Below are 22,704 nucleotides of genomic sequence, written 5' to 3' on the forward strand. Positions count from 1 at the left end.
TCTGCTGGTGCAGTCACTGTGTACATACATTACATTACTGATCCTGAGTTACCTCCTGTATTATACTCCAGAGCTGCACTCACTATTCTGCTGGTGCAGTCACTGTGTACATACATTACATTACTGATCCTGAGTTACCTCCTGTATTATACTCCAGAGCTGCACTCACTATTCTGCTGGTGCAGTCACTGTGTACATACATTACATTACTGATCCTGAGTTACATCCTGTATTATACCCCAGAGCTGCACTCACTATTCTGCTGGTGCAGTCACTGTGTACATACATTACATTACTGATCTTGAGTTACCTCCTGTATTATCCTCCAGAGCTGCGCTCACTATTCTGCTGGTGCAGTCACTGTGTACATACATTACATTACTGATCCTGAGTTACATCCTGTATTATACTCCAGAGCTGCACTCACTATTCTGCTGGTGCAGTCACTGTGTACATACATTACATTACTGATCCTGAGTTACATCCTGTATTATACTCCAGAGCTGCACTCACTATTCTGCTGGTGCAGTCACTGTGTACATACATTACATTACTGATCCTGAGTTACATCCTGTATTATACTCCAGAGCTGCACTCACTATTCTGCTGGTGTTTATAATTCACACAAGCCTTTAATTAGAAAATGTTTTATTTTTCACCTTTAATGTTACATTGCAAACTTTTTTTTTTTTTTTTTTTAATGTTGAGCCGCGGAGACCCCAGGGGTCCGGATCCCAGTCAGTGGAATCGCTCATTAACCCTTTGAGAACCATCAGGCACAGATCGCCTTATAACAGCCCCATTATTAAACTTCAGGTTGAGGAGCAGAATGAGGAGGAAATAAAACACGAGGTCACAGTCACCGTCCACCCAGCGGCGGGGGAGCAGCAGGAACAACAATTATAAAGGAGGGGCACAGAAATATAAAGGAGGGGCTCAGAAATATAAAACTATGTACAGAGACGCAGATTCACAGTATGTACAGAGGAGGGCGCCGTCACATGGAGAGACGGGGGCCACTAAGTGCTCAGAAGTTGAAGGTGGTGTGTGTACCGCTGGGGACCTGGAAGTTGTAGCCGTCGCTGGTAGCTTCTGGGGCCAGAGCTTCTTCCTCATCCTCCTGCAGGGAATGAAGGGTTAACACGATACAACTCCCCCTGCAGATGTGCGGACCCCCGTGGTGATCCACCTGCACTCACCTCCGTGGAGAAGTACTTCTCGATGAGCGCGGCAGACGCCTGGTACACCTGCTCGTTCTCGTGGGACTGCAGGGCCTCGATCTGGTCCAGGCCTCCGCACTCCTCCACCAGGAGGCACAGCTTCTCCGTCTCCCCGAGCTTCTCTGCAGCCTGCAGGACAAGAGGGGGTTAAAGGGTCTGACCTGGGGGGCTGAGGTCGGTGACTACCAGGGGAGGAGCAGCTCTTACCGAGAAGATGTTAGTGAAGGCATCCAGGATGACCAGCACCGTCTTACTGTCCTTGGTGGAGAGGAGGCTGCTCAGAGGCTCCATCACCCCGCACTGCACCAGGTAGATGATCTGCTCCATGGTGCCGCCGCTCGTGTAGTTGGTGATCGCCCACACCGCTTCCTTCTGGGTCTTAAAGTCGCCCTGAAGGTAGATGGCGTGGCGTCAATACTTATGTAAAAAGGGGGCCGCCAGCACAGAGGAGGAAGAAAAGGATGAGGAGGTGGGGGCCGCCAGCACAGAAGAGGAAAAGGATGAGGATGAGGAGGTGGGGGCTGCCAGCACAGAGGAGGAGGAAGAGGATGAGGAGGTGGGGGCCGCCAGCACAGAGGAGGAGGAAGAAAAGGAAGAGGAGGAGGAGGAAGAGGATGAGGAGGTGGGGGCCGCCAGCACAGAGGAGGAGGAAAAGGATGAGGAGGTGGGGGCCGCCAGCACAGAGGAGGTAGAAAAGGATGAGGAGGTGGGGGCCGCCAGCACAGAGGAGGTAGAAAAGGATGAGGAGGTGGGGGCCGCCAGCAGAGAGGAGGAGGAAAAGGATGAGGAGGTGGGGGCCGCCAGCACAGAGGAGGAAAAGGAAGAGGCGCTGCTGCAGAGCTAGTCCACACCCACCTTACGCAGGACATCCACCAGGTAGGGGACTAGCCCTTGGTTCACCACCTCCTGGATCTGGTCCTGGCGCCCAGCTGTGATGTTGGACAGGGTCCAGGCGGCTTCTTTCTGGATGTTGTTCTTGTGGTGGGTGAGGAGGTCAGGGAAGACTGCGAGGGCGCCCGCCTCCAGAACCAGCTGGGTCTGATTGTCTGTGCCCGTCACGATGTTCCCCACTGTCCTGAGACAGGGAGTCTGCAGGAGAGATGGCTCGTTATGTTGTTGAACTACAACCCCCAGCATGTGGGGCCTAGAGACCAGCACTCACCACTATTGTCAGCTCCTTGCACCCCAGCAGCTGCACCACCCTGGGGACCAGCCCCGTCTGCACCACCACGTCGATGCGGTCGTTGGCGCCGTCGGTGAGGTAGGAGACGGCCCAGCAGGTGTCGGCCAGGACCTCACGGTCATCGTGGTGCATCAGGCGGAGCAGCGTGGGCAGGATGAGCTGCACGGCGTCCAGGGGCGGCGCAGGGTTCTTGTTGCGGCACAGGTTGGACAGGGTCCAGGTGACATTGCGCAGATACCCGGTCTGGAGACAAAGAGGGAGTCAGACGGGGCAAGGAGGCGCCAAGATTTACTGCAGTGCCGCGCAGAGGTCCTGGCTTACCGGAAGAGCGGACAGGTCCGGGATGGCCAGCAGCGCCAGCAGGGGCTCCACCGCGCCGTGCTTGATCACCAGGTCTCTGTAGGCCGAGCCGTCACCTGCAGGAGGTGTAATGCATTACTTCACCTGTGGAGGCGCTGCAGCCACCACCTGAGGGTGCAGCAATCTGACCTCACCTGCAATGTTGCCCAGGGCCCACACAGCCTGCTCGCTGATGTGCGGGTGAGGGGAGGCCAGCAGGGAGATGAAGGCTGGCACCGCCCCGCCGTCCACCACCGCCTTGGTCTGGTCAGAGGTCCCGGACGCGATGTTGGTCAGAGCCCACGAGGCCTCGAACTGGATGGGGCTGCAGTCTGTGCGGCCCAGGAAGCCCACCAGCCGGGGGATGAGACCGGCCTGGATGATGCGGTCGATGGGGGGCTCCCGCTCCCGGGACAGAAGCTTCCTGCAGATGAGGCAGAGCAATGATGACCCCCCAAATGCCGGCCTCTTACATGGGACTGCAGAAGGCTCCCACTCAAGGGTCACTCACCTGGCAGCTTGTGTGGCCTGAAGCTGGAGGTCAATGCCCGGGCCGGAGACCAAGCGGACGATGTCCTCCACCGTCCAGAGGGCCGAGGTCTAGAGGGAGAGGAGAGAGTCAGCGTGGATATACTACTACTCCCAGCATGGAAGACCACTACCCCCAGCGAGGACGATGTTCTCCACCGTCCAGAGGGCCGAGGTCTAGAGGGAGAGGAGAGAGTCAGCGAGGCTATACTACTACTACCCCCAGCGAGGACGATGTCCTCCACCGTCCAGAGGGCGAGAAGCGAGTCAGCGTGGATATACTACTACCCCCAGCGAGGACGACGTCCTCCACCGTCCAGAGGGCCGAGGTCTAGAGGGAGAGGAGAGAGTCAGCGTGGATATACTACTACTCCCAGCATGGAAGACCACTACCCCCAGTGAGGATGATGTCCTCCACCGTCGAGGGCCGAAGTCTAGAGGGAGAAGAGCGAGTCAGCGTGGATATACTACTACCCCCAGCGAGGACGATGTTCTCCACCGTCCAGAGGGCCGAGGTCTAGAGGGAGAGGAGCGAGTCAGCGTGGATACACTACTACCCCCAGCATTACCACCCCCAGCGAGGACGACGTCCTCCACCGTCCAGAGGGCCGAGGTCTAGAGGGAGAGGAGCAAGTCAGCGAGGCTATACTACTACCCCCAGCATTACCACCCCCAGCGAGGACGACGTCCTCCACCGTCCAGAGGGACGAGGTCTAGAGGGAGAGGAGCGAGTCAGCGTGGATACACTACTACCCCCAGCATTACCACCCCCAGCGAGGACGATGTCCTCCACCGTCCAGAGGGCCGAGGTCTAGAGGGAGAGGAGCGAGTCAGCGAGGCTATACTACTACTACCCCCAAGGAGGACGATGTCCTCCACCGTCCAGAGCTCTAGAGGGAGAGCAGTGCGGATATGTGAAAGCTGCGCCCCGGGTCCTTAGACTGAGAGACCCCCAGAAGGCCCAGTGCGGCCCCCCGCTCACCTGGCCGTTCTGGCTCTTCTCCTGCAGGGGGGACGTGGGCTCGTCCGGGAACTCGCTGACATTCCTCCTCTTCAGCATCTGGTCGTCCTTCTTGGCTTTGCGCAGCTCCACGTTCACCTCCACCCTGCGCCGCCGCATCTCCTGGGGAGGGATGAAGGGTCAGGGTCAGCCCCCAGGGGGCGCACTACTACCCCCAGCCTCCACCCCAGGGGCCGACACTCACCGATGAGTCCTTGCCCTTATTCTTGAAGCGGTTCAGCCGGGCGGCGGCAGCGTTCTCATTGTTAGACATGGCGACAACGAGGGGTTAAAGCAGGATCAGTAAACAGCACACCTGTCAGGAGAGACCGCACCGGTGAGGATGGCGCACAACCAGACGGCCCCCCTCCCGACAACCCCAGGACCCCAGCCACGCCGCTGGCCCCAGGTACATGATCAGGGGCCCCTGATGTGCGGATCCCGGGGGCCCTCACTGGTCATTACCACCACTATATGGGGCAGGAAGAGGAGGCTGCTGCGCAGACTGGACAACCCCTAACTGGTCACGAGGGGCCCCCCAGATACCAGGGGCCCAGCACCACCTGAGCCCCCCCACACACGGGTCCTCACAAACCCTCAGGGGTCCCCAGGAACCAACTGACCGCCGGAGCTGGTAAAGGGTTAACGTCCTGGGAGGGATCAGCCGTTATCAACCGCTGCCGGGAACTACAAGGCCCAGAACAACCGCCGCAGCCCGAGCTCCGCCGGGGCCCCCGGGAACAGTGCGGATCCCCCGGCGTCAGAGTGCGGAGTCGCGGATCCCCCATCCCCCCGGCGCTCTCCCCGGATCCCCCATCCCCGGCCACAGTCCCGGATCCCCCCGGCGCTCTCCCCGGATCCCCCCGGCGCTCTCCCCGGATCCCCCATCACAGGCCCGGATCCCCCCGGCGCTCTCCCCGGGCCTCAGCACATGCTCTCACCTCGCCTTCTCTCTCCGGAATGTCTCGTGCTCCCGGCAGCCGCGAGTTTAAATGTCCGGGGAGCTGATCGCTGATTGGTCCGTTCGTGAGACAGCGGCGCGCTGATTGGTCCGTTCAAAAGAAGCCGGTTCAGATCCCGCGAGGTTAACCCCGTGTGTCCCGACTGCAAGTACAGACTGTCAAGAAGAAGCAGAGGGACGGCAAAGACAAGGAAGGGGCCGAGTACTGGGAGCAACACAGCACGCCCGATCACCGGCAGACTGGGTGCGACATCGTACAACCGGATTGTATCTGACATCGTATAATAGATGAACATATCTCTGACTCCACCTGATAATCGTACAACCAAATCGTCATACAATCAGATTGTCTGGTCCTGATCGTGGTCACATCATCATACAATCAGATTGTCTGGTCCTGATATTGGTCAGATCGTCATACAATCAGATTGTCTGGTCCTGATCGGGGTCAGATCATCATACAATCAGATTGTCTGGTCCAGATCGGGGTCAGATCATCATACAATCAGATTGTCTGGTCCTGATATTGGTAAGATCGTTATACAATCAGATTGTCTGATCCTGATTGGGGTCAGATCATCATACAATCAGATTGTCTGGTCCAGATATTGGTCAGATCGTTATACAATCAGATTGTCTGGTCCTGATAATGGTCAGGTCGTCATACAATCAGATTGTCTGGTCCAGATATTGGTCAGATCGTCATACAATCAGATTGTCTGGTCCAGATATTGGTCAGATCGTCATACAATCAGATTGTCTGTTCCTGATCGTGGTCACATCATCATACAATCAGATTGTCTGGTCCTGATAATGGTCAGATCGTTATACAATCAGATTGTCTGGTCCTGATCGGGGTCAGATCATCATACAATCAGATTGTCTGGTCCAGATATTGGTCAGATCGTTATACAATCAGATTGTCTGGTCCTGATAATGGTCAGGTCGTCATACAATCAGATTGTCTGGTCCAGATATTGGTCAGATCGTCATACAATCAGATTGTCTGGTCCAGATATTGGTCAGATCGTCATACAATCAGATTGTCTGTTCCTGATCGTGGTCACATCATCATACAATCAGATTGTCTGGTCCTGATCGTGGTCACATCATCATACAATCAGATTGTCTGGTCCTGATCGTGGTCACATCATCATACAATCAGATTGTCTGGTCCTGATCGTGGTCACATCATCATACAATCAGATTGTCTGGTCCTGATATTGGTCAGATCATCATACAATCAGATTTCCTGGTCCAGATAGTGGTCCGATCGTCATACAATCAGATTGTCTGGTCCTGATCGTGGTCAGATCGTCATACAATCAGATTGTCAGGTCCTGATCGTGGTCAGATCGTCATACAATCAGATTGTCTGGTCCTGATCGTGGTCAGATTGTCATACAATCAGATTGTCTGGTCCTGATATTGGTCAGATCATCATACAATCAGATTGCCTGGTCCAGATAGTGGTCCGATCGTCATACAATCAGATTGTCTGGTCCTGATCGTGGTCAGATCGTCATACAATCAGATTGTCAGGTCCTGATCGTGGTCAGATCGTCATACAATCAGATTGTCTGGTCCTGATCGTGGTCAGATCGTCATACAATCAGATTGTCTGGTCCTGATCGTGGTCAGATCGTCATACAATCAGATTGTCTGGTCCAGATATTGGTCAGATCGTCATACAATCAGATTGTCTGGTCTAGATATTGGTCCGATCGTCATACAATCAGATTGTCTGGTCCAGATACTGGTCAGATCGTCATACAATCAGATTGTCTGGTCCAGATATTGGTCAGATCGTCATACAATCAGATTGTCAGGTCCAGATATTGGTCAGATCGTCATACAATCAGATTGTCAGCTCTTTGTCTGATAACAATATAATCAAATCTGCACTTCAGCTAAAGTCTGACCGTGCCCAATGTGGAAGATGGAGGGAAAACCGCAGCGGCAGAAGGCGGCATTGTTCACACCTCTTGTTCTCCCGTCCCGCGTCTGCAGCGTGCCGGCACTGAGCTGTGCGGGTCGCGGGATGACGCAGCGGGATGTCGCCGCTAGGTGTCGCTGCACTCCGCGCTGTGAGGCACTCTCCCGGCTCTGAGGTGAGCCATCTCACGACCCCGCCTTCTCCTGCTGATGCTCCGCTGTGATTGGCTTCAGTCATCAGAGGGGCGGGGCCTCCGCTGTCGTCAGACGTAAGGCACGTGTGTGAGGCTGGCAGACGTGTGGTGACCCAGTGGCCTAATGGATAAGGCATCAGCCTCCGGAGCTGGGGATTGTGGGTTCGAGTCCCATCTGGGTCGCTCCGGAATCTCGTTTTGAAGAAAAAAATAAAAACGGAAGAAAATTCCTTCTGCGGAAGTAGCTGCGTCCCGCGGCCTGAGGAACCCCTCCGCGCCGCCGCATCACCCAGGAGCCAGACGTTTTACCTTAGCGCCCGGCGGCCGTCAGTGCGCATGTGCGGAGCGGCCTGAGCGACCCCCTCCGCGCCGCCTCACACAGGAGCCAGACGTTTTACCTCAGCGCCCGGCGGCCGTCAGTGCGCATGTGCGGAGCTCCTGACAGGACGGCGAGCCCCCACTGCCCGTAATAACCCTCCACTGCCGGTAACACCGGGTATTAACCCTCCACTGCCGGTAACACCGGGTGTTAACCCCCCACTTCCAGTAACACCGGGCGTTAGCCCCTCACCGCCGGTAACACCGGGCGTTAACCCTTCACTGCCGGTAACACCGGGTATTAACCCTCCACTGCCGGTAACACCGGGCGTTAACCCTTCACTGCCGGTAACACCGGGCGTTAACCCTTCACTGCCGGTAACACCGGGTATTAACCCTCCACTGCCGGTAACACCGGGCGTTAACCCTTCACTGCCGGTAACACCGGGTATTAACCCTCCACTGCCGGTAACACCGGGCGTTAACCCTTCACTGCCGGTAACACAGGCATCTACATCTAGCTGAAGAAGATTTTGTTCCTGGCTTCTGCCCGGCGCCGACATGGAATATGGAGGTTCTATACTTCCGATAATAATGGGGCCCATATTTTTAGTGGCAGGGTCAGCTAAGGAGCAATATGCGTATTTTCCCGTAGCTGTGAGCCCCTCCGGTGAGCTGTGGCACACAGGTACCAGAATAACAGTCCTCAGCCAGGTCATATGTGGTTTCTGGAGAAAGGTATCACTTTCGGGCTTCTGCGATCACACCAACGATAAGTTATCGCAGAAGTTAGAGATTGTAATAAAAATATGAAGGCTGGTGTGGCAGGTCTCCCCCTTTGGCATAAAAGACCCAGCGGAAAGGGAGGGGGGGGGCAGTGTTCATTGCTGGGGGGTATAGAGTCTATAAGCAAAGGATCACGTTCGATAACAGTCAAATCATTGAGGCACCCCCCCCCTCCATCTATACTGAATCGTCTCTGCAATCTTATAGTAAGTTTCTTCTTTAATCCTTATTATTTTGTGTAACTGCGTATGTATTTTAATGTCTCCTTTTGTAAAATCTTATATATTTTTCCTAAACACTGCCTCCCTTTTGGATTAAATATAAAATTTAATAGTTCTGTTTCTTTTGTCCTGTAATCGTTCCCTCCCCCGAAGCCATATATGCTACCAGAAAGCAGGCGTCCTACCAGGCCTGTATTATATTCAAACTGGGTCGGTGGTGGCAGTGAATAATAACAATTGGGCTATCGTGAAGCTGACAGTGACCGTACGGGGGCGTATACACATATTCCATGGGTTGGACACCGGTGGTGTATACGCCATACGCTTTCTGCTCACTTGCCGATAGCTGCGTAGTGAGTAGTCGGGTTCATGTGCTCGCGAATCCCTGCTCAATCTTGACAGAGTGACGGCAGCGGTGGGATATTGTGTGATCCCCCCGTTGTCGTCCCTGACGATCCCTGACACCGGGTATTAACCCCTCATTGCTGGTAACACCGGGTCTTAGCGGGGGCAAGATGAGGAGAGCTGGGGCAGGATGTGGGGGAGCGGGGGCAGGATGGGGGGAGCTGGGGCAGGATGTGGGGGAACGGGGGCAGGATGTGGGGGAGCGGGGCAGGATGTGGGGGAGCGGGGGCAGGATGGGGGGAGCCGGGGCAGGATGGGGGGAGCTGGGGCAGGATGTGGGGGAGCGGGGGCAGGATGTGGGGGAACGGGGGCAGGATGTGGGGGAGCTGGGGCAGGATGTGGGGGAGCGGGGGCAGGATGGGGGGAGCCGGGGCAGGATGGGGGGAGCTGGGGCAGGATGTGGGGGAGCGGGGGCAGGATGGGGGGAGCTGGGGCAGGATTGGGGGGAGCTGAGGCAGGATAAGGGGAGCTGGGGCAGGATGTGGGGGATCGGGGGCAGGATGTGGGGGAGCGGGGGCAGGATGGGGGGAGCTGAGGCAGGATGGGGGAGCTGGGGCAGGATGTGGGGGAGCTGGGGCAGGATGTGGGGGAGCTGGGGCAGGATGGGGGGAGCGGAGGCTGGATGGGGCGAGCTGGGGCAGGATGTGGGGGAGCCGGGGCAGGATATGGGGGAGCAGGGGCAGGATGGGGGGGGAGCTGGGGCAGGATGTGGGGGAGCGGGGGCAGGATGTGGGGGAGCCGGGGCAGGATATGGGGTAGCAGGGGCAGGATGGGGGGGGAGCCGGGGCAGGATGGGGGGAGCTGGGGCAGGATGTGGGGGAGCGGGGGCAGGATGGGGGGAGCTGATGCAGGATGGGGGGAGCTGGGGCAGGATGTGGGGGAGCGGGGGCAGGATTGGGGGGAGCTGAGGCAGGATGGGGGGAGCGGGGGCAGGATGGGGGGAGCGGAGGCAGGATGGGGCGAGCTGGGGCAGGATGTGGGGGAGCCGGAGGCAGGATGGGGCGAGCTGGGGCAGGATGTGGGAGAGCTGGGGCAGGATGTGGGGGAGCGGAGGCAGGATGGGGGGAGCTCGGGCAGGATGGGGGGAGCTCGGGCAGGATGGGGGGAGCTCGGGCAGGATGTGGGGAGTGGAGGCAGGATGTGGGGGCAGGATGTGGGGGAGCCTGGGCAGGATATGGGGGAGCGGGGGCAGGATGTGGGGGAGCTGGGGCAGGATGTGGGGGAGCGGGGCAGGATGTGGGGGAGCTGAGGCAGGATGTAAGGGAGCGGGGACAGGATGTGGGGGAGCCGGGGCAGGATGTGGGGGAGCTGAGGCAGGATGTGGGGGAGCTGGGGCAGGATGTGGGGGAGCCGGGGCAGGATATGGGGGAGCGGGGGCAGGATGTGGGGGAGCGGGGGCAGGATGTGGGGGAGCCGGGGCAGGATATGGGGGAGCGGGGGCAGGATGGGGGGAGTGGAGGCAGGATGGGGGGAGCTGAGGCAGGATGGGGGGAGCTCGGGCAGGATGTGGGGAGTGGAGGCAGGATGTGGGGGAGCTGGGGCAGGATGTGGGAGAGCGGGGGCAGGATGTGGGGGAGCCGGGGCAGGATATGGGGGAGCGGGGGCAGGATGTGGGGGAGCGGGGGCAGGATGTGGGGGAGCCGGGGCAGGATATGGTGGAGCGGGGGCAGGATGGGGGGAGTGGAGGCAGGATGGGGGGAGCTGAGGCAGGATGGGGGGAGCTGGGGCAGGATGTGGGGGAGCGGGGGCAGGATGTGGGGGAGCTGAGGCAGGATGTAAGGGAGCGGGGGCAGGATGTGGGGGAGCGGGGGCAGGATGTGGGGGAGCGGGAGCAGGATGGGGGGAGCTGGGGCAGGATGGGGGGAGCGGAGGCAGTATGGGGGGGCAGGGTGAGTGGGTTTGTGGGTCAGTACAGGACGTGCTGCGCTCTGTGTCCTCCCCCCATAGTCGCCCCTCATTAGCATGAGGCTCTGGGGGCCGAAGACGGAGGTGGCAGAACAGCAGCACTAGGATGTCTCCTGGGTCCATACGCTGCACTCCCATCCTCCTCATCATCACCATCATCACATCAGGCGCCCGCAAAGGTGAGTGTCACCCCATAGACCTAGATGGTCCTCCCAGTGCCAGCGATGCCCAGGGGTGTGTGGGTGTGAGGGCCCTGACTCTGCTGCCCACCGATAAGGGGGACCCCGACACTGCTGCCCACCGATAGGAGGGACCCAGACACTGCTGCCCACCGATAGGAGGGACCCCGACACTGCTGCCCACCGATAAGGGGGACCCCGACACTGCTGCCCACTGATAAGAGGGACCCCGACACTGCTGCCCACCAATAAGAGGGACCCCGACAGTGCTGCCCACCGATAGGAGGGACCCCGACACTGCTGCCCACCAATAGGAGGGACCCCGACACTGCTGCCCACCAATAGGAGGGACCCCGACACTGCTGCCCACCAATAAGAGGGACCCCTACAGTGCTGCCTACCGATAGGAGGGACCCCGACACTGCTGCCCACCGATAAGGGGGACCCCGACACTGCTGCCCACCGATAGGAGGGACCCCGACACTGCTGCCCACCGATAAGAGGGACCCCGACACTACTGCCCACCAATAGGGGGGACCCCGACACTGCTGCCCACCGATAAGAGGGACCCCGACAGTGCTGCCTACCGATAGGAGGGACCCCGACACTGCTGCCCACCGATAAGGGGGACCCCGACACTGCTGCCCACCGACAAGAGGGACCCCGACACTGCTGCCCACCGATAGGAGGGACCCCGACACTGCTGCCCACCGATAAGGGGGACCCCGACACTGCTGCCCACCGATAAGAGGGACCCCGACACTACTGCCCACCAATAGGGGGGACCCCGACACTGCTGCCCACCGATAGGGGGGACCCCGACACTGCTGCCCACCGATAGGGGGGACCTGAAACTGCTGCCCACTGATGGAGGGTTCCAGATATTTTGGGGTCCATGTGCTGCAGAGGTCGCATCCACTGCATGTCTGTGGATTGGGAGAGCGATGTCTGCGAGTGGAGATGCTCTGCAGCACATTGCTCTGTATCTGCGGGTGGAGATGCTCTGCTGCACATTGCTCTGTATCTGCGGGTGGAGATGCTCTGCAGCACATTGCTCTGTATCTGCGGGTGGAGATGCTCTGCAGCACATTGCTCTGTATCTGCGGGTGGAGATGCTCTGCAGCACATTGCTCTGTATCTGAGGGTGGAGATGCTCTGCAGCACATTGCTCTGTGTCTGAGGGTGGAGATGCTCTGCAGCACATTGCTCTGTATCTGAGGGTGGAGATGCTCTGCAGCACATTGCTCTGTATCTGCAGGTGAAGATGCTCTGCAGCACATTGCTCTGTATCTGCGGGTGGAAATGCTCTGCAGCACATTGCTCTGTATCTGAGGGTGGAGATGCTCTGCAGCACATTGCTCTGTATCTGAGGGTGGAGATGTTCTGCAGCACATTGCTCTGTATCTGCAGGTGAAGATGCTCTGCAGCACATTGCTCTGTATCTGCGGGTGGAGATGCTCTGCAGCACATTGCTCTGTATCTGAGGGTGGAGATGTCCTCAGTGGTGCAGCTCTGGATGTGACTGGAGTATAATGCTCAGTGGTGCACCTCTGTATATGACTGGAGTATAATCCTCAGTGATGCAGCTCTGCATGTGACTGGAGTATAGTCCTCGGTGGTGCAGCTCTGGATGTGACTGGAGTATAGTCCTCGGTGGTGCAGCTCTGCATGTGACTGGAGTATAGTCCTCGGTGGTGCAGCTCTGGATGTGACTGGAGTATAGTCCTCGGTGATGCAGCTCTGGATGTGACTGGAGTAACGATTTGGTTCCTCGGTGGTACAGCTCTCTGGATGTGACTGGAGTATGATCCTCGGTGATGCAGCTCTGGATGTGACTGGAGTAACGATTTGGTTCCTCGGTGATGCAGCTCTGGATGTGACTGGAATATAATCCTCGTTTGTGCAGCTCTGGATGTGACTGGAGTATGATCCTCGGTGATGCAGCTCTGGATGTGACTGGAGTAACGATTTGGTTCCTCGGTGGTGCAGCTCTGGATGTGACTGGAGTATAATCCTCGGTGGTGCAGCTCTGGATGTGACTGGAGTATGATCCTCGGTGATGCAGCTCTGGATGTGACTGGAGTAACGATTTGGTTCCTCGGTGGTGCAGCTCTGGATGTGACTGGAGTATAGTCCTCGGTGGTGCAGCTCTGCATGTGACTGGAGTATAATCCTCGGTGGTGCAGCTCTGGATGTGACTGGAATATAATCCTCAGTGGTACAGCTCTGGCTGTGCCTGGAGTGTAATCATCGGTGATGCAGCTCTGGATGTGACTGGAGTATAATCCTCAGTGGTGCAGCTCTGCATGTGACTGGAGTATAGTCCTCGGTGATGCAGCTCTGGATGTGACTGGAGTATAATCCTCGGTGATGCAGCTCTGGATGTGACTGGAGTATAATCCTCGGTGATGCAGCTCTGGATGTGACTGGAGTAACGATTTGGTTCCTTGGTGATGCAGCTCTGGATGTGATTGGAGTATAATTCTTGGTGGTGCAGTTCTGGATGTGCCTGGAGTATAATCCTCGTGATGCAGCTCTGGATGTGACTGGAGTAACGATTTGGTTCCTCGGTGATGCAGCTGTAGATGTGACTGGAGTATAATCCTCGGTGGTGCAGCTCTGGATGTGACTGGAGTATAATCCTCGGTGGTGCAGCTCTGGATGTGACTGGAGTATAGTCCTCGGTGATGCAGCTCTGGATGTGACTGGAGTAACGATTTGGTTCCTCGGTGATGCAGCTCTGGATGTGACTGGAATATAATCCTCAGTGGTGCAGCTCTGGATGTGACTGGAGTATAATCCTCAGTGGTGCAGCTCTGGATGTGCCTGGAGTATAATCCTCGGTGATGCAGCTCTGGATGTGACTGGAGTATAGTCCTCGGTGATGCAGCTCTGGATGTGACTGGAGTATAGTCCTCGGTGATGCAGCTCTGGATGTGACTGGAGTATAGTCCTCGGTGATGCAGCTCTGGATGTGACTGGAGTATAATCCTCGGTGGTGCAGCTCTGGATGTGACTGGAGTATAATCCTCGGTGGTGCAGCTCTGGATGTGACTGGAGTATAATCCTCGGTGGTGCAGCTCTGGATGTGACTGGAGTATAATCCTCGGTGGTGCACCTCTGGATATGACTGGAGTATAATCCTCGGTGGTGCAGCTCTGCATGTGACTGGAGTATAATCCTCAGTGGTGCAGCTCTGGATGTGACTGGAGTATAATCCTCAGTGGTGCAGCTCTGCATGTGACTGGAGTATAGTCCTCGGTGATGCAGCTCTGGATGTGACTGGAGTATAATCCTCGGTGATGCAGCTCTGGATGTGACTGGAGTATAATCCTCGGTGGTGCAGCTCTGGATGTGACTGGAGTATAATCCTCGGTGGTGCAGCTCTGGATGTGACTGGAGTATAATCCTCGGTGGTGCAGCTCTGGATGTGACTGGAGTATAATCCTCGGTGGTGCACCTCTGGATATGACTGGAGTATAATCCTCGGTGGTGCAGCTCTGCATGTGACTGGAGTATAATCCTCGGTGGTGCAGCTCTGGATGTGACTGGAGTAACGGTGTGGTTCCTCGGTGATGCAGCTCTGGATGTGACTGGAGTATAATCCTCGGTGATGCAGCTCTGGATGTGACTGGAGTATAATCCTCGGTGATGCAGCTCTGGATGTGAATGGAGTATAAGCCTTGTGGTGCAGCTTTGGATGTGACTGGACTAATGGTTTGGTTCCTCTGTGTTGCAGCTCTGGATGTGACTGCATTCTAGTCCTTGGTGATGCAGCTTTGGACGTAACTAGAGTATAATCCTCGGTGATGCAGCTCTGGATGTGACTGGAGTATAATCCTCGGTGATGCAGCTCTGGATGTAACCGGAGTATAATCCTGGGTGGTGCAGCTCAGGATGTGACTGGAGTATAATCCTCGGTGATGCAGCTCTGGATGTGACTGGAGTATAATCCTCGGTGCTACAGCTCTGGATGTGAATGGAGTATAATCCTTGGTGCTGCAGCTCTGGATGTGACTGGAGTAACGAATTGGTTTCTCAGTGGTGCAGCTCTGGATGTGACTGGAGTATAATTCTTGGTGGTGCAGTTCTGGATGTGACTGGAGTAACGGTTTGGTTCCTCGGTGATGTAGCTCGGGATGTGACTGGAGTATAGTCCTCGGCGGTGCAGCTCTGGATGTGACTGGAGTGTAATCATCGGTGGTGCAGCTCTGGATGTGACTGGAGTATAGTCCTCATTGGTGCAGCTCTGGATGTGACTGGAGTATAATCCTCGGTGATGCAGCTCTGGATGTGACTGGAGTATAATCCTCGGTGATGCAGCTCTGGATGTGACTGGAGTATAATCCTGGGTGGTGCAGCTCTGGATGTGACTGGAGTATAATCCTCGGTGGTGCAGCTCTGGATGTGACTGGAGTATAATCCTCGGTGGTGCAGCTCTGGATGTGACTGGAGTATAATCCTCAGTGGTGAAGATCTGGATGTGACTGTAGTATAATCCTCGGTGGTGCAGCTCTGGATGTGACTGGAGTATATTCTCCGGTGATGCAGCTCTGGATGTGACTGGAGTATAGTCCTCGGTGGTGCAGCTCTGGATGTGACTGGAGTATAGTCCTCGGTGGTGCAGCTCTGGATGTGACTGGAGTATAGTCCTCGGTGGTGCAGCTCTGGATGTGACTGGAGTATAATCCTCGGTGATGCAGCTCTGGATGTGACTGGAGTATAATCCTCGGTGATGCAGCTCTGGATGTGACTGGAGTATAATCCTGGGTGGTGCAGCTCTGGATGTGTCTGGAGTATAATCCTCGGTGGTGCAGCTCTGGATGTGACTGGAGTATAATCCTCGGTGGTGCAGCTCTGGATGTGACTGGAGTATAATCCTCAGTGGTGAAGATCTGGATGTGACTGTAGTATAATCCTCGGTGATGCAGCTCTGGATGTGACTGGAGTGTAGTCCTCGGTAATGCAGCTCTGGATGTGACTGGAGTATAGTCCTCGGTGGTGCAGCTCTGGATGTGACTGGAGTATAGTCCTCGGTGGTGCAGCTCTGGATGTGACTGGAGTATAATCTTCTGTGGTGCAGCTTTGGATGTGACTCGAGTATAGTCCTATTTGTGCAGCTCTGGATGTGACTGGAGTAACGGTTTGGTTCCTCAGATGGTGTAGACGGCCTGGACCTGAAGCCATCTCGGGAGGTGGGGGTCCGTCCTCACAGCGCCCCCAGGTCCGGTTTCTCCATGTTGGGGGATGGGAACAAGAAGCTGCTGCTGGACAATCACACCGGCCTGAGGAAGGACCACCGGCACCGTGACGGCCTCCCCGCCGCTGCCCACCAGGACCGGTACCAGCCGGACTCCATCCTCACGGCCCCCCACAATCACAGCAGCGGGGTCCCGCACCATGAGAGCAACCGGCCTGAGAAAAGCCGTCCCCAAGCCTGGGAGGCGGCACGGCCGACAAACCGTCACCCAAGGGGCCCGCTCCCCCACCGCAGGGTCTTCAGGAAAGGTACGGCCGCCGGAAACATCTCCTGACAGTACCTCTCACAGCAGCGGCCTCGTTACAGTGTGCCAGGACAAGATACAACTGTAACGACCCTGCAGCTGTGAGACTGAGATAGAAATAATGGGCTGCAGGTAGATATTAAGAAAAGAGGAACCATATATGGAATAGCTCAAGTTGCATAATTCTGATTATTAGGGGACCCATATTTTTAACGGCAGGGTCAGCCAAGGAACAAGATGCTTATTTTTTCGTAGATGTAAGCCCCTCTGGGGAGCTGTAGCGCAAGAACACCAGAATAAAGGATCACAGCTACGCCATGTGTGGTCTCTAAATGAAGGTAAAACCATAATAGACAATATAGTATCACTTTTGGGCTTCTGGGATCAACCAGTGATAAATTATCCCAAAAATCAGATATCTTAAATAAAATGTGCAGGCTAGAGTCCAGCCCCGTGATGTCAGCACAGGAGGTGTGTGGGCAGATCTTCCTTAGGCATAAAAGAGTCCACGGAGGATAGATGAGCATTCACTGCCTCCCCTTTGGACTAAATATAACATTTAATAGTTCTGTTTCCTTTGTCCTGTAATCGTTCCCTCCCCCGAAGCCATATACGCTACCAGAACGCAGGCGTCCTACCAGGCCAGTATTATATTTCAAATCTGGCCGGTGGTGGCAGCGAATAATAATAATTGGGCTATCGAGAAGCTGACGGTGACCGTACGGAGGGCGTTAAACACATATTCCATGCTTTGGAATCCAGATGTGTGACGCCATACGCTCACTGGTTGCTTGCTGTTACCTACATAGTGAGTAGTCGGGACCATGTGACCGCGGATCCCTGACAAAAGAGTGATGGCAATGGCTAGATATTGCGTGATCTCCCCACTGTCGTCTCGGTGGAACCCTGACATGGACGTTCACTAACAATAAATAGTGACCTTTACAGTAGGAGCCCAGCGCCCCCCGGTGGGATCAGACACTGCACTAAATCCCACCCCTCCTGTCTTCTAGATGGTGCGAAGCGGACGTGTGCGGTGGAGTGTCACCGAGAGTGCGCAGAGCAGGAGGCGTACTGCCACAACGACTTCGGTGAGTACCTGTCCGACACCTGACTACGGGGCAGCCCCCGGTACCATAACCGCCCGGTACCCTAACTGTCCGGTACCATAACCGCCCTCCCCCGCAGCCGTGGACGGGATCATCCATGACGTGGACTCGGTCGGCGGAGGAGCCCACATCCTGACCGTCCTGGTGAGCAGCGGAGGAGCGTACAAGACGGGCCGGCTGTACCTCACCCCCGACACCGGGGCCTTCTCCAGGGTCACCATCCTCGCCCTTCACTCCCCGCCCTGCCAGCCACACCGCCCACACCTCCAGCTGGGTGAGTAGTGTACCACCACCAGAGGCTTAGATACACCGCTCAGCAGACCGTATCACACAGGAGAGGATTAGATACACGGCTCAGCAGACAATATCACACAGGAGAGGATTAGATACACGGCTCAGCAGACAGTATCACACAGGAGAGGATTAGATACACGGCTCAGCAGACAGTATCACACAGGAGAGGATTAGATACACGGCTCTGCAGACAGTATCACACAGGATAGGATTAGATACACAGCTCAGCAGACAGTATCACACAGGATAGGATTAGATACGTGGCTCAGCAGTCAGTATCACACAGGATAGGATTAGATACACGGCTCAGCTGACAGTATCACACAGGATAGGATTAGATACACGGCTCAGCAGACAGTATCACACAGGAGAGGATTAGATACACGGCTCAGCAGACAGTATCACACAGGATAGGATTAGATACACGGCTCAGCAGACAGTATCACACAGGAGAGGATTAGATACACAGCTCAGCAGTATCACACAGGGTAGGATTAGATACACGGCTCAGCAGTCAGTATCACACAGGACAGGATTAGATACACGGCTCAGCAGACAGTATCACACAGGACAGGATTAGATACACAGCTCAGCAGTATCACACAGGATAGGATTAGATACACAGCTCAGCAGTATCACACAGGGTAGGATTAGATACACGGCTCAGCAGTCAGTATCACACAGGACAGGATTAGATACACGGCTCAGCAGACAGTATCACACAGGATAGGATTAGATACACGGCTCAGCAGACAGTATCACACAGGAGAGGATTAGATACACAGCTCAGCAGTATCACCCAGGATAGGATTAGATACACAGCTCAGCAGTATCACACAGGGTAGGATTAGATACACGGCTCAGCAGTCAGTATCACACAGGACAGGATTAGATACACGGCTCAGCAGTCAGTATCACACAGGAGAGGATTAGATACACGGCTCAGCAGACAGTATCACACAGGACAGGATTAGATACACGGCTCAGCAGACAGTATCACACAGGAGAGGATTAGATACACGGCTCAGCAGACAGTATCACACAGGATAGGATTAGATACACGGCTCAGCAGTCAGTATCACACAGGAGAGGATTAGATACACGGCTCAGCAGACAGTATCACACAGGACAGGATTAGATACACGGCTCAGCAGACAGTATCACACAGGAGAGGATTAGATACACGGCTCAGCAGACAGTATCACACAGGATGGGATTAGATACACGGCTCAGCAGACAGTATCACACAGGAGAGGATTAGATACACGGCTCAGCAGACAGTATCACACAGGATTGGATTAGATACACAGCTCAGCAGACAGTATCACACAGGACAGGATTAGATACACGGCTCAGCAGTATCACACAGGATAGGATTAGATACACGGCTCAGCAGTCAGTATCACACAGGAGAGGATTAGATACACGGCTCAGCAGACAGTATCACACAGGAGAGGATTAGATACACGGCTCAGCAGACAGTATCACACAGGATAGGATTAGATACACGGCTCAGCAGACAGTATCACACAGGATAGGATTAGATACACGGCTCAGCAGTCAGTATCACACAGGATAGGATTAGATACACAGCTCAGCACACAGTATCACACAGGAGAGTATTAGATACACGGCTCAGCAGACAGTATCACACAGGAGAGGATTAGATACACGGCTCAGCAGACAGTATCTCACAGGATAGGATTAGATACACGGCTCAGCAGACAGTATCACACAGGATAGGATTAGATACACGGCTCAGCAGACAGTATCACACAGGAGAGGATTAGATACACAGCTCAGCAGACAGTATCACACAGGAGAGGATTAGATACACGGCTCAGCAGACAGTATCACACATGATAGGATTAGATACACAGCTCAGCAGTCAGTATCACACAGGAGAGGATTAGATACACGGCTCAGCAGTCAGTATCACACAGGAGAGGATTAGATACACGGCTCAGCAGACAGTATCACACATGATAGGATTAGATACACGGCTCAGCAGACAGTATCACACAGGAGAGGATTAGATACACAGCTCAGCAGTCAGTATCACACAGGAGAGGATTAGATACACGGCTCAGCAGACAGTATCACACATGATAGGATTAGATACACGGCTCAGCAGACAGTATCACACAGGAAAGGATTAGATACACGGCTCAGCAGACAGTATCACACAGGAGAGGATTAGATACACGGCTCAGCAGACAGTATCACACAGGATAGGATTAGATACACGGCTCAGCAGACAGTATCACACAGGAGAGGATTAGATACACGGCTCAGCAGACAGTATCACACAGGAGAGGATTAGATACACGGCTCACCAGACAGTATCACACAGGAGAGGATTAGATACACGGCTCAGCAGACAGTATCACACAGGATAGGATTAGATACACAGCTCAGCAGTCAGTATCACACAGGAGAGGATTAGATACACGGCTCACCAGACAGTATCACACAGGAGAGGATTAGATACACGGCTCACCAGACAGTATCACACAGGAGAGGATTAGATACACAGCTCAGCAGTATCACACAGGATAGGATTAGATACACAGCTCAGCAGTCAGTATCACACAGGAGAGGATTAGATACACGGCTCACCAGACAGTATCACACAGGAGAGGATTAGATACACGGCTCAGCAGTCAGTATCACATAGGAGAGGATTAGATACACGGCTCACCAGACAGTATCACACAGGAGAGGATTAGATACACGGCTCACCAGACAGTATCACACAGGAGAGGATTAGATACACGGCTCAGCAGTCAGTATCACACAGGAGAGGATTAGATACACGGCTCACCAGACAGTATCACACAGGAGAGGATTAGATACACAGCTCAGCAGTATCACACAGGATAGGATTAGATACACAGCTCAGCAGTCAGTATCACACAGGAGAGGATTAGATACACGGCTCACCAGACAGTATCACACAGGATAGGATTAGATACGCGGCTCAGAAGAAAGAATCACTCAGGAGAGGATTAGATACACGGCTCACCAGACAGTATCACACAGGAGAGGATTAGATACACAGCTCAGCAGTATCACACAGGATAGGATTAGATACACAGCTCAGCAGTCAGTATCACATAGGAGAGGATTAGATACACGGCTCACCAGACAGTATCACACAGGAGAGGATTAGATACACGGCTCACCAGACAGTATCACACAGGATAGGATTAGATACACGGATCAGCAGACAGTATCACACAGGAGAGGATTAGATACACGGCTCAGCAGACAGTATCACACAGGAGAGGATTAGATACACGGCTCAGCAGTCAGTATCACACAGGAGAGGATTAGATACACGGCTCAGCAGACAGTATCACACCTGATAGGATTAGATACATGGCTCAGCAGACAGTATCACACAGGAGAGGATTAGATACACGGCTCAGCAGTCAGTATCACACAGGAGAGGATTAGATACACGGCTCAGCAGACAGTATCACACAGGATAGGATTAGATACATGGCTCAGCAGACAGTATCACACAGGAGAGGATTAGATACACGGCTCAGCAGACAGTATCACACAGGATAGGATTAGATACATGGCTCAGCAGACAGTATCACACAGGAGAGGATTAGATACACGGCTCAGCAGACAGTATCACACATGATAGGATTAGATACACAGCTCAGCAGTCAGTATCACACAGGAGAGGATTAGATACACGGCTCAGCAGTCAGTATCACACAGGAGAGGATTAGATACACGGCTCAGCAGACAGTATCACACAGGAGAGGATTAGATACACGGCTCAGCAGTCAGTATCACACAGGATAGGATTAGATACACGGCTCAGCAGTCAGTATCACACAGGATAGGATTAGATACACGGCTCAGCAGTCAGTATCACACAGGATAGGATTAGATACACGGCTCAGCAGACAGTATCACACAGGAGAGTATTAGATACACGGCTCAGCAGTCAGTATCACACAGGATAGGATTAGATACATGGCTCAGCAGACAGTATCACACAGGAGAGGATTAGATACACGGCTCAGCAGACAGTATCACACATGATAGGATTAGATACACAGCTCAGCAGTCAGTATCACACAGGAGAGGATTAGATACACGGCTCAGCAGTCAGTATCACACAGGAGAGGATTAGATACACGGCTCAGCAGACAGTATCACACCTGATAGGATTAGATACATGGCTCAGCAGACAGTATCACACAGGAGAGGATTAGATACACGGCTCAGCAGACAGTATCACACAGGAGAGGATTAGATACACGGCTCACCAGACAGTATCACACAGGAGAGGATTAGATACACGGCTCAGCAGACAGTATCACACAGGATAGGATTAGATACACAGCTCAGCAGTCAGTATCACACAGGAGAGGATTAGATACACGGCTCACCAGACAGTATCACACAGGAGAGGATTAGATACACGGCTCACCAGACAGTATCACACAGGAGAGGATTAGATACACAGCTCAGCAGTATCACACAGGATAGGATTAGATACACAGCTCAGCAGTCAGTATCACACAGGAGAGGATTAGATACATGGCTCAGCAGACAGTATCACACAGGAGAGGATTAGATACACGGCTCACCAGACAG

At 54.6% G+C, this 22,704-nt stretch overlaps 2 protein-coding genes and 1 non-coding gene across 6 annotated transcripts in view; 2 read left to right on the forward strand and 1 right to left on the reverse strand.

The window, feature by feature from the left end:
* Positions 1-631: 631 nt before the first annotated feature.
* On the reverse strand, positions 632-7,336 carry KPNA2 (karyopherin subunit alpha 2). Of its 3 annotated transcripts, none has more exons than XM_073660322.1 (12): positions 7,214-7,336; positions 5,212-5,374; positions 4,476-4,586; positions 4,253-4,393; positions 3,254-3,342; positions 2,898-3,166; positions 2,725-2,819; positions 2,383-2,646; positions 2,076-2,309; positions 1,428-1,610; positions 1,200-1,349; positions 632-1,120 (listed from the first exon to the last, which is right to left on the reverse strand). In XM_073660322.1, the coding sequence occupies exons 3-12, from the start codon at positions 4,542-4,544 to the stop codon at positions 1,028-1,030; spliced, it is 1,587 nt and encodes a 528-aa protein (XP_073516423.1). In that variant the 5' UTR covers positions 4,545-4,586; positions 5,212-5,374; positions 7,214-7,336; the 3' UTR covers positions 632-1,027. The 3 variants fall into 3 exon arrangements, with proteins under 3 accessions (XP_073516423.1, XP_073516422.1, XP_073516424.1); XM_073660321.1 differs by having other exon boundaries at positions 7,154-7,298; XM_073660323.1 differs by lacking the exon at positions 7,214-7,336 and having other exon boundaries at positions 5,212-5,381.
* A 134-nt stretch (positions 7,337-7,470) lies between these two features.
* TRNAR-CCG (transfer RNA arginine (anticodon CCG)) lies at positions 7,471-7,543 on the forward strand. Its single transcript has one exon. It is a non-coding gene; the product is annotated as a tRNA-Arg (tRNA).
* Positions 7,544-8,042: 499 nt separating this feature from the next.
* CUNH17orf58 (chromosome unknown C17orf58 homolog) overlaps positions 8,043-22,704 on the forward strand; it is a 197,063-nt gene continuing 182,401 nt past the window's right edge. The window contains exons 1-4 of one of the 2 annotated variants that reach the window (XM_073660325.1): positions 8,043-8,670; positions 16,332-16,682; positions 17,692-17,769; positions 17,867-18,061. In XM_073660325.1, the coding sequence (XP_073516426.1) occupies positions 16,412-16,682; positions 17,692-17,769; positions 17,867-18,061 (544 nt within the window). In that variant the 5' untranslated portion in view covers positions 8,043-8,670; positions 16,332-16,411. Of the gene's footprint in view, positions 8,671-10,978; positions 11,175-16,331; positions 16,683-17,691; positions 17,770-17,866; positions 18,062-22,704 lie in introns of those variants that run through there. The other variant, XM_073660324.1, reaches the window with a different exon arrangement.

Source organism: Phyllobates terribilis, unplaced genomic scaffold (genome assembly GCF_046119375.1).
Source record: "Phyllobates terribilis strain yellow unplaced genomic scaffold, ASM4611937v1 Scaffold_25__1_contigs__length_18738178, whole genome shotgun sequence".
NCBI lineage: Eukaryota > Metazoa > Chordata > Amphibia > Anura > Dendrobatidae > Phyllobates > Phyllobates terribilis.

Bases quoted from the DNA above. Each gene is read 5' to 3' on its own strand.
- KPNA2 (XM_073660322.1), bottom strand. From the start codon at position 4,544: ATGTCTAACAATGAGAACGCTGCCGCCGCCCGGCTGAACCGCTTCAAG. The intron at 3,167-3,253 runs GTGAGTGACCCT...CCTCATCTGCAG, and splicing joins CAGGCCACACAAGCTGCCAG to GAAGCTTCTGTCCCGGGAGC. The intron at 2,820-2,897 runs GTGAGGTCAGAT...CACCTCCTGCAG, and splicing joins GGCCCTGGGCAACATTGCAG to GTGACGGCTCGGCCTACAGA.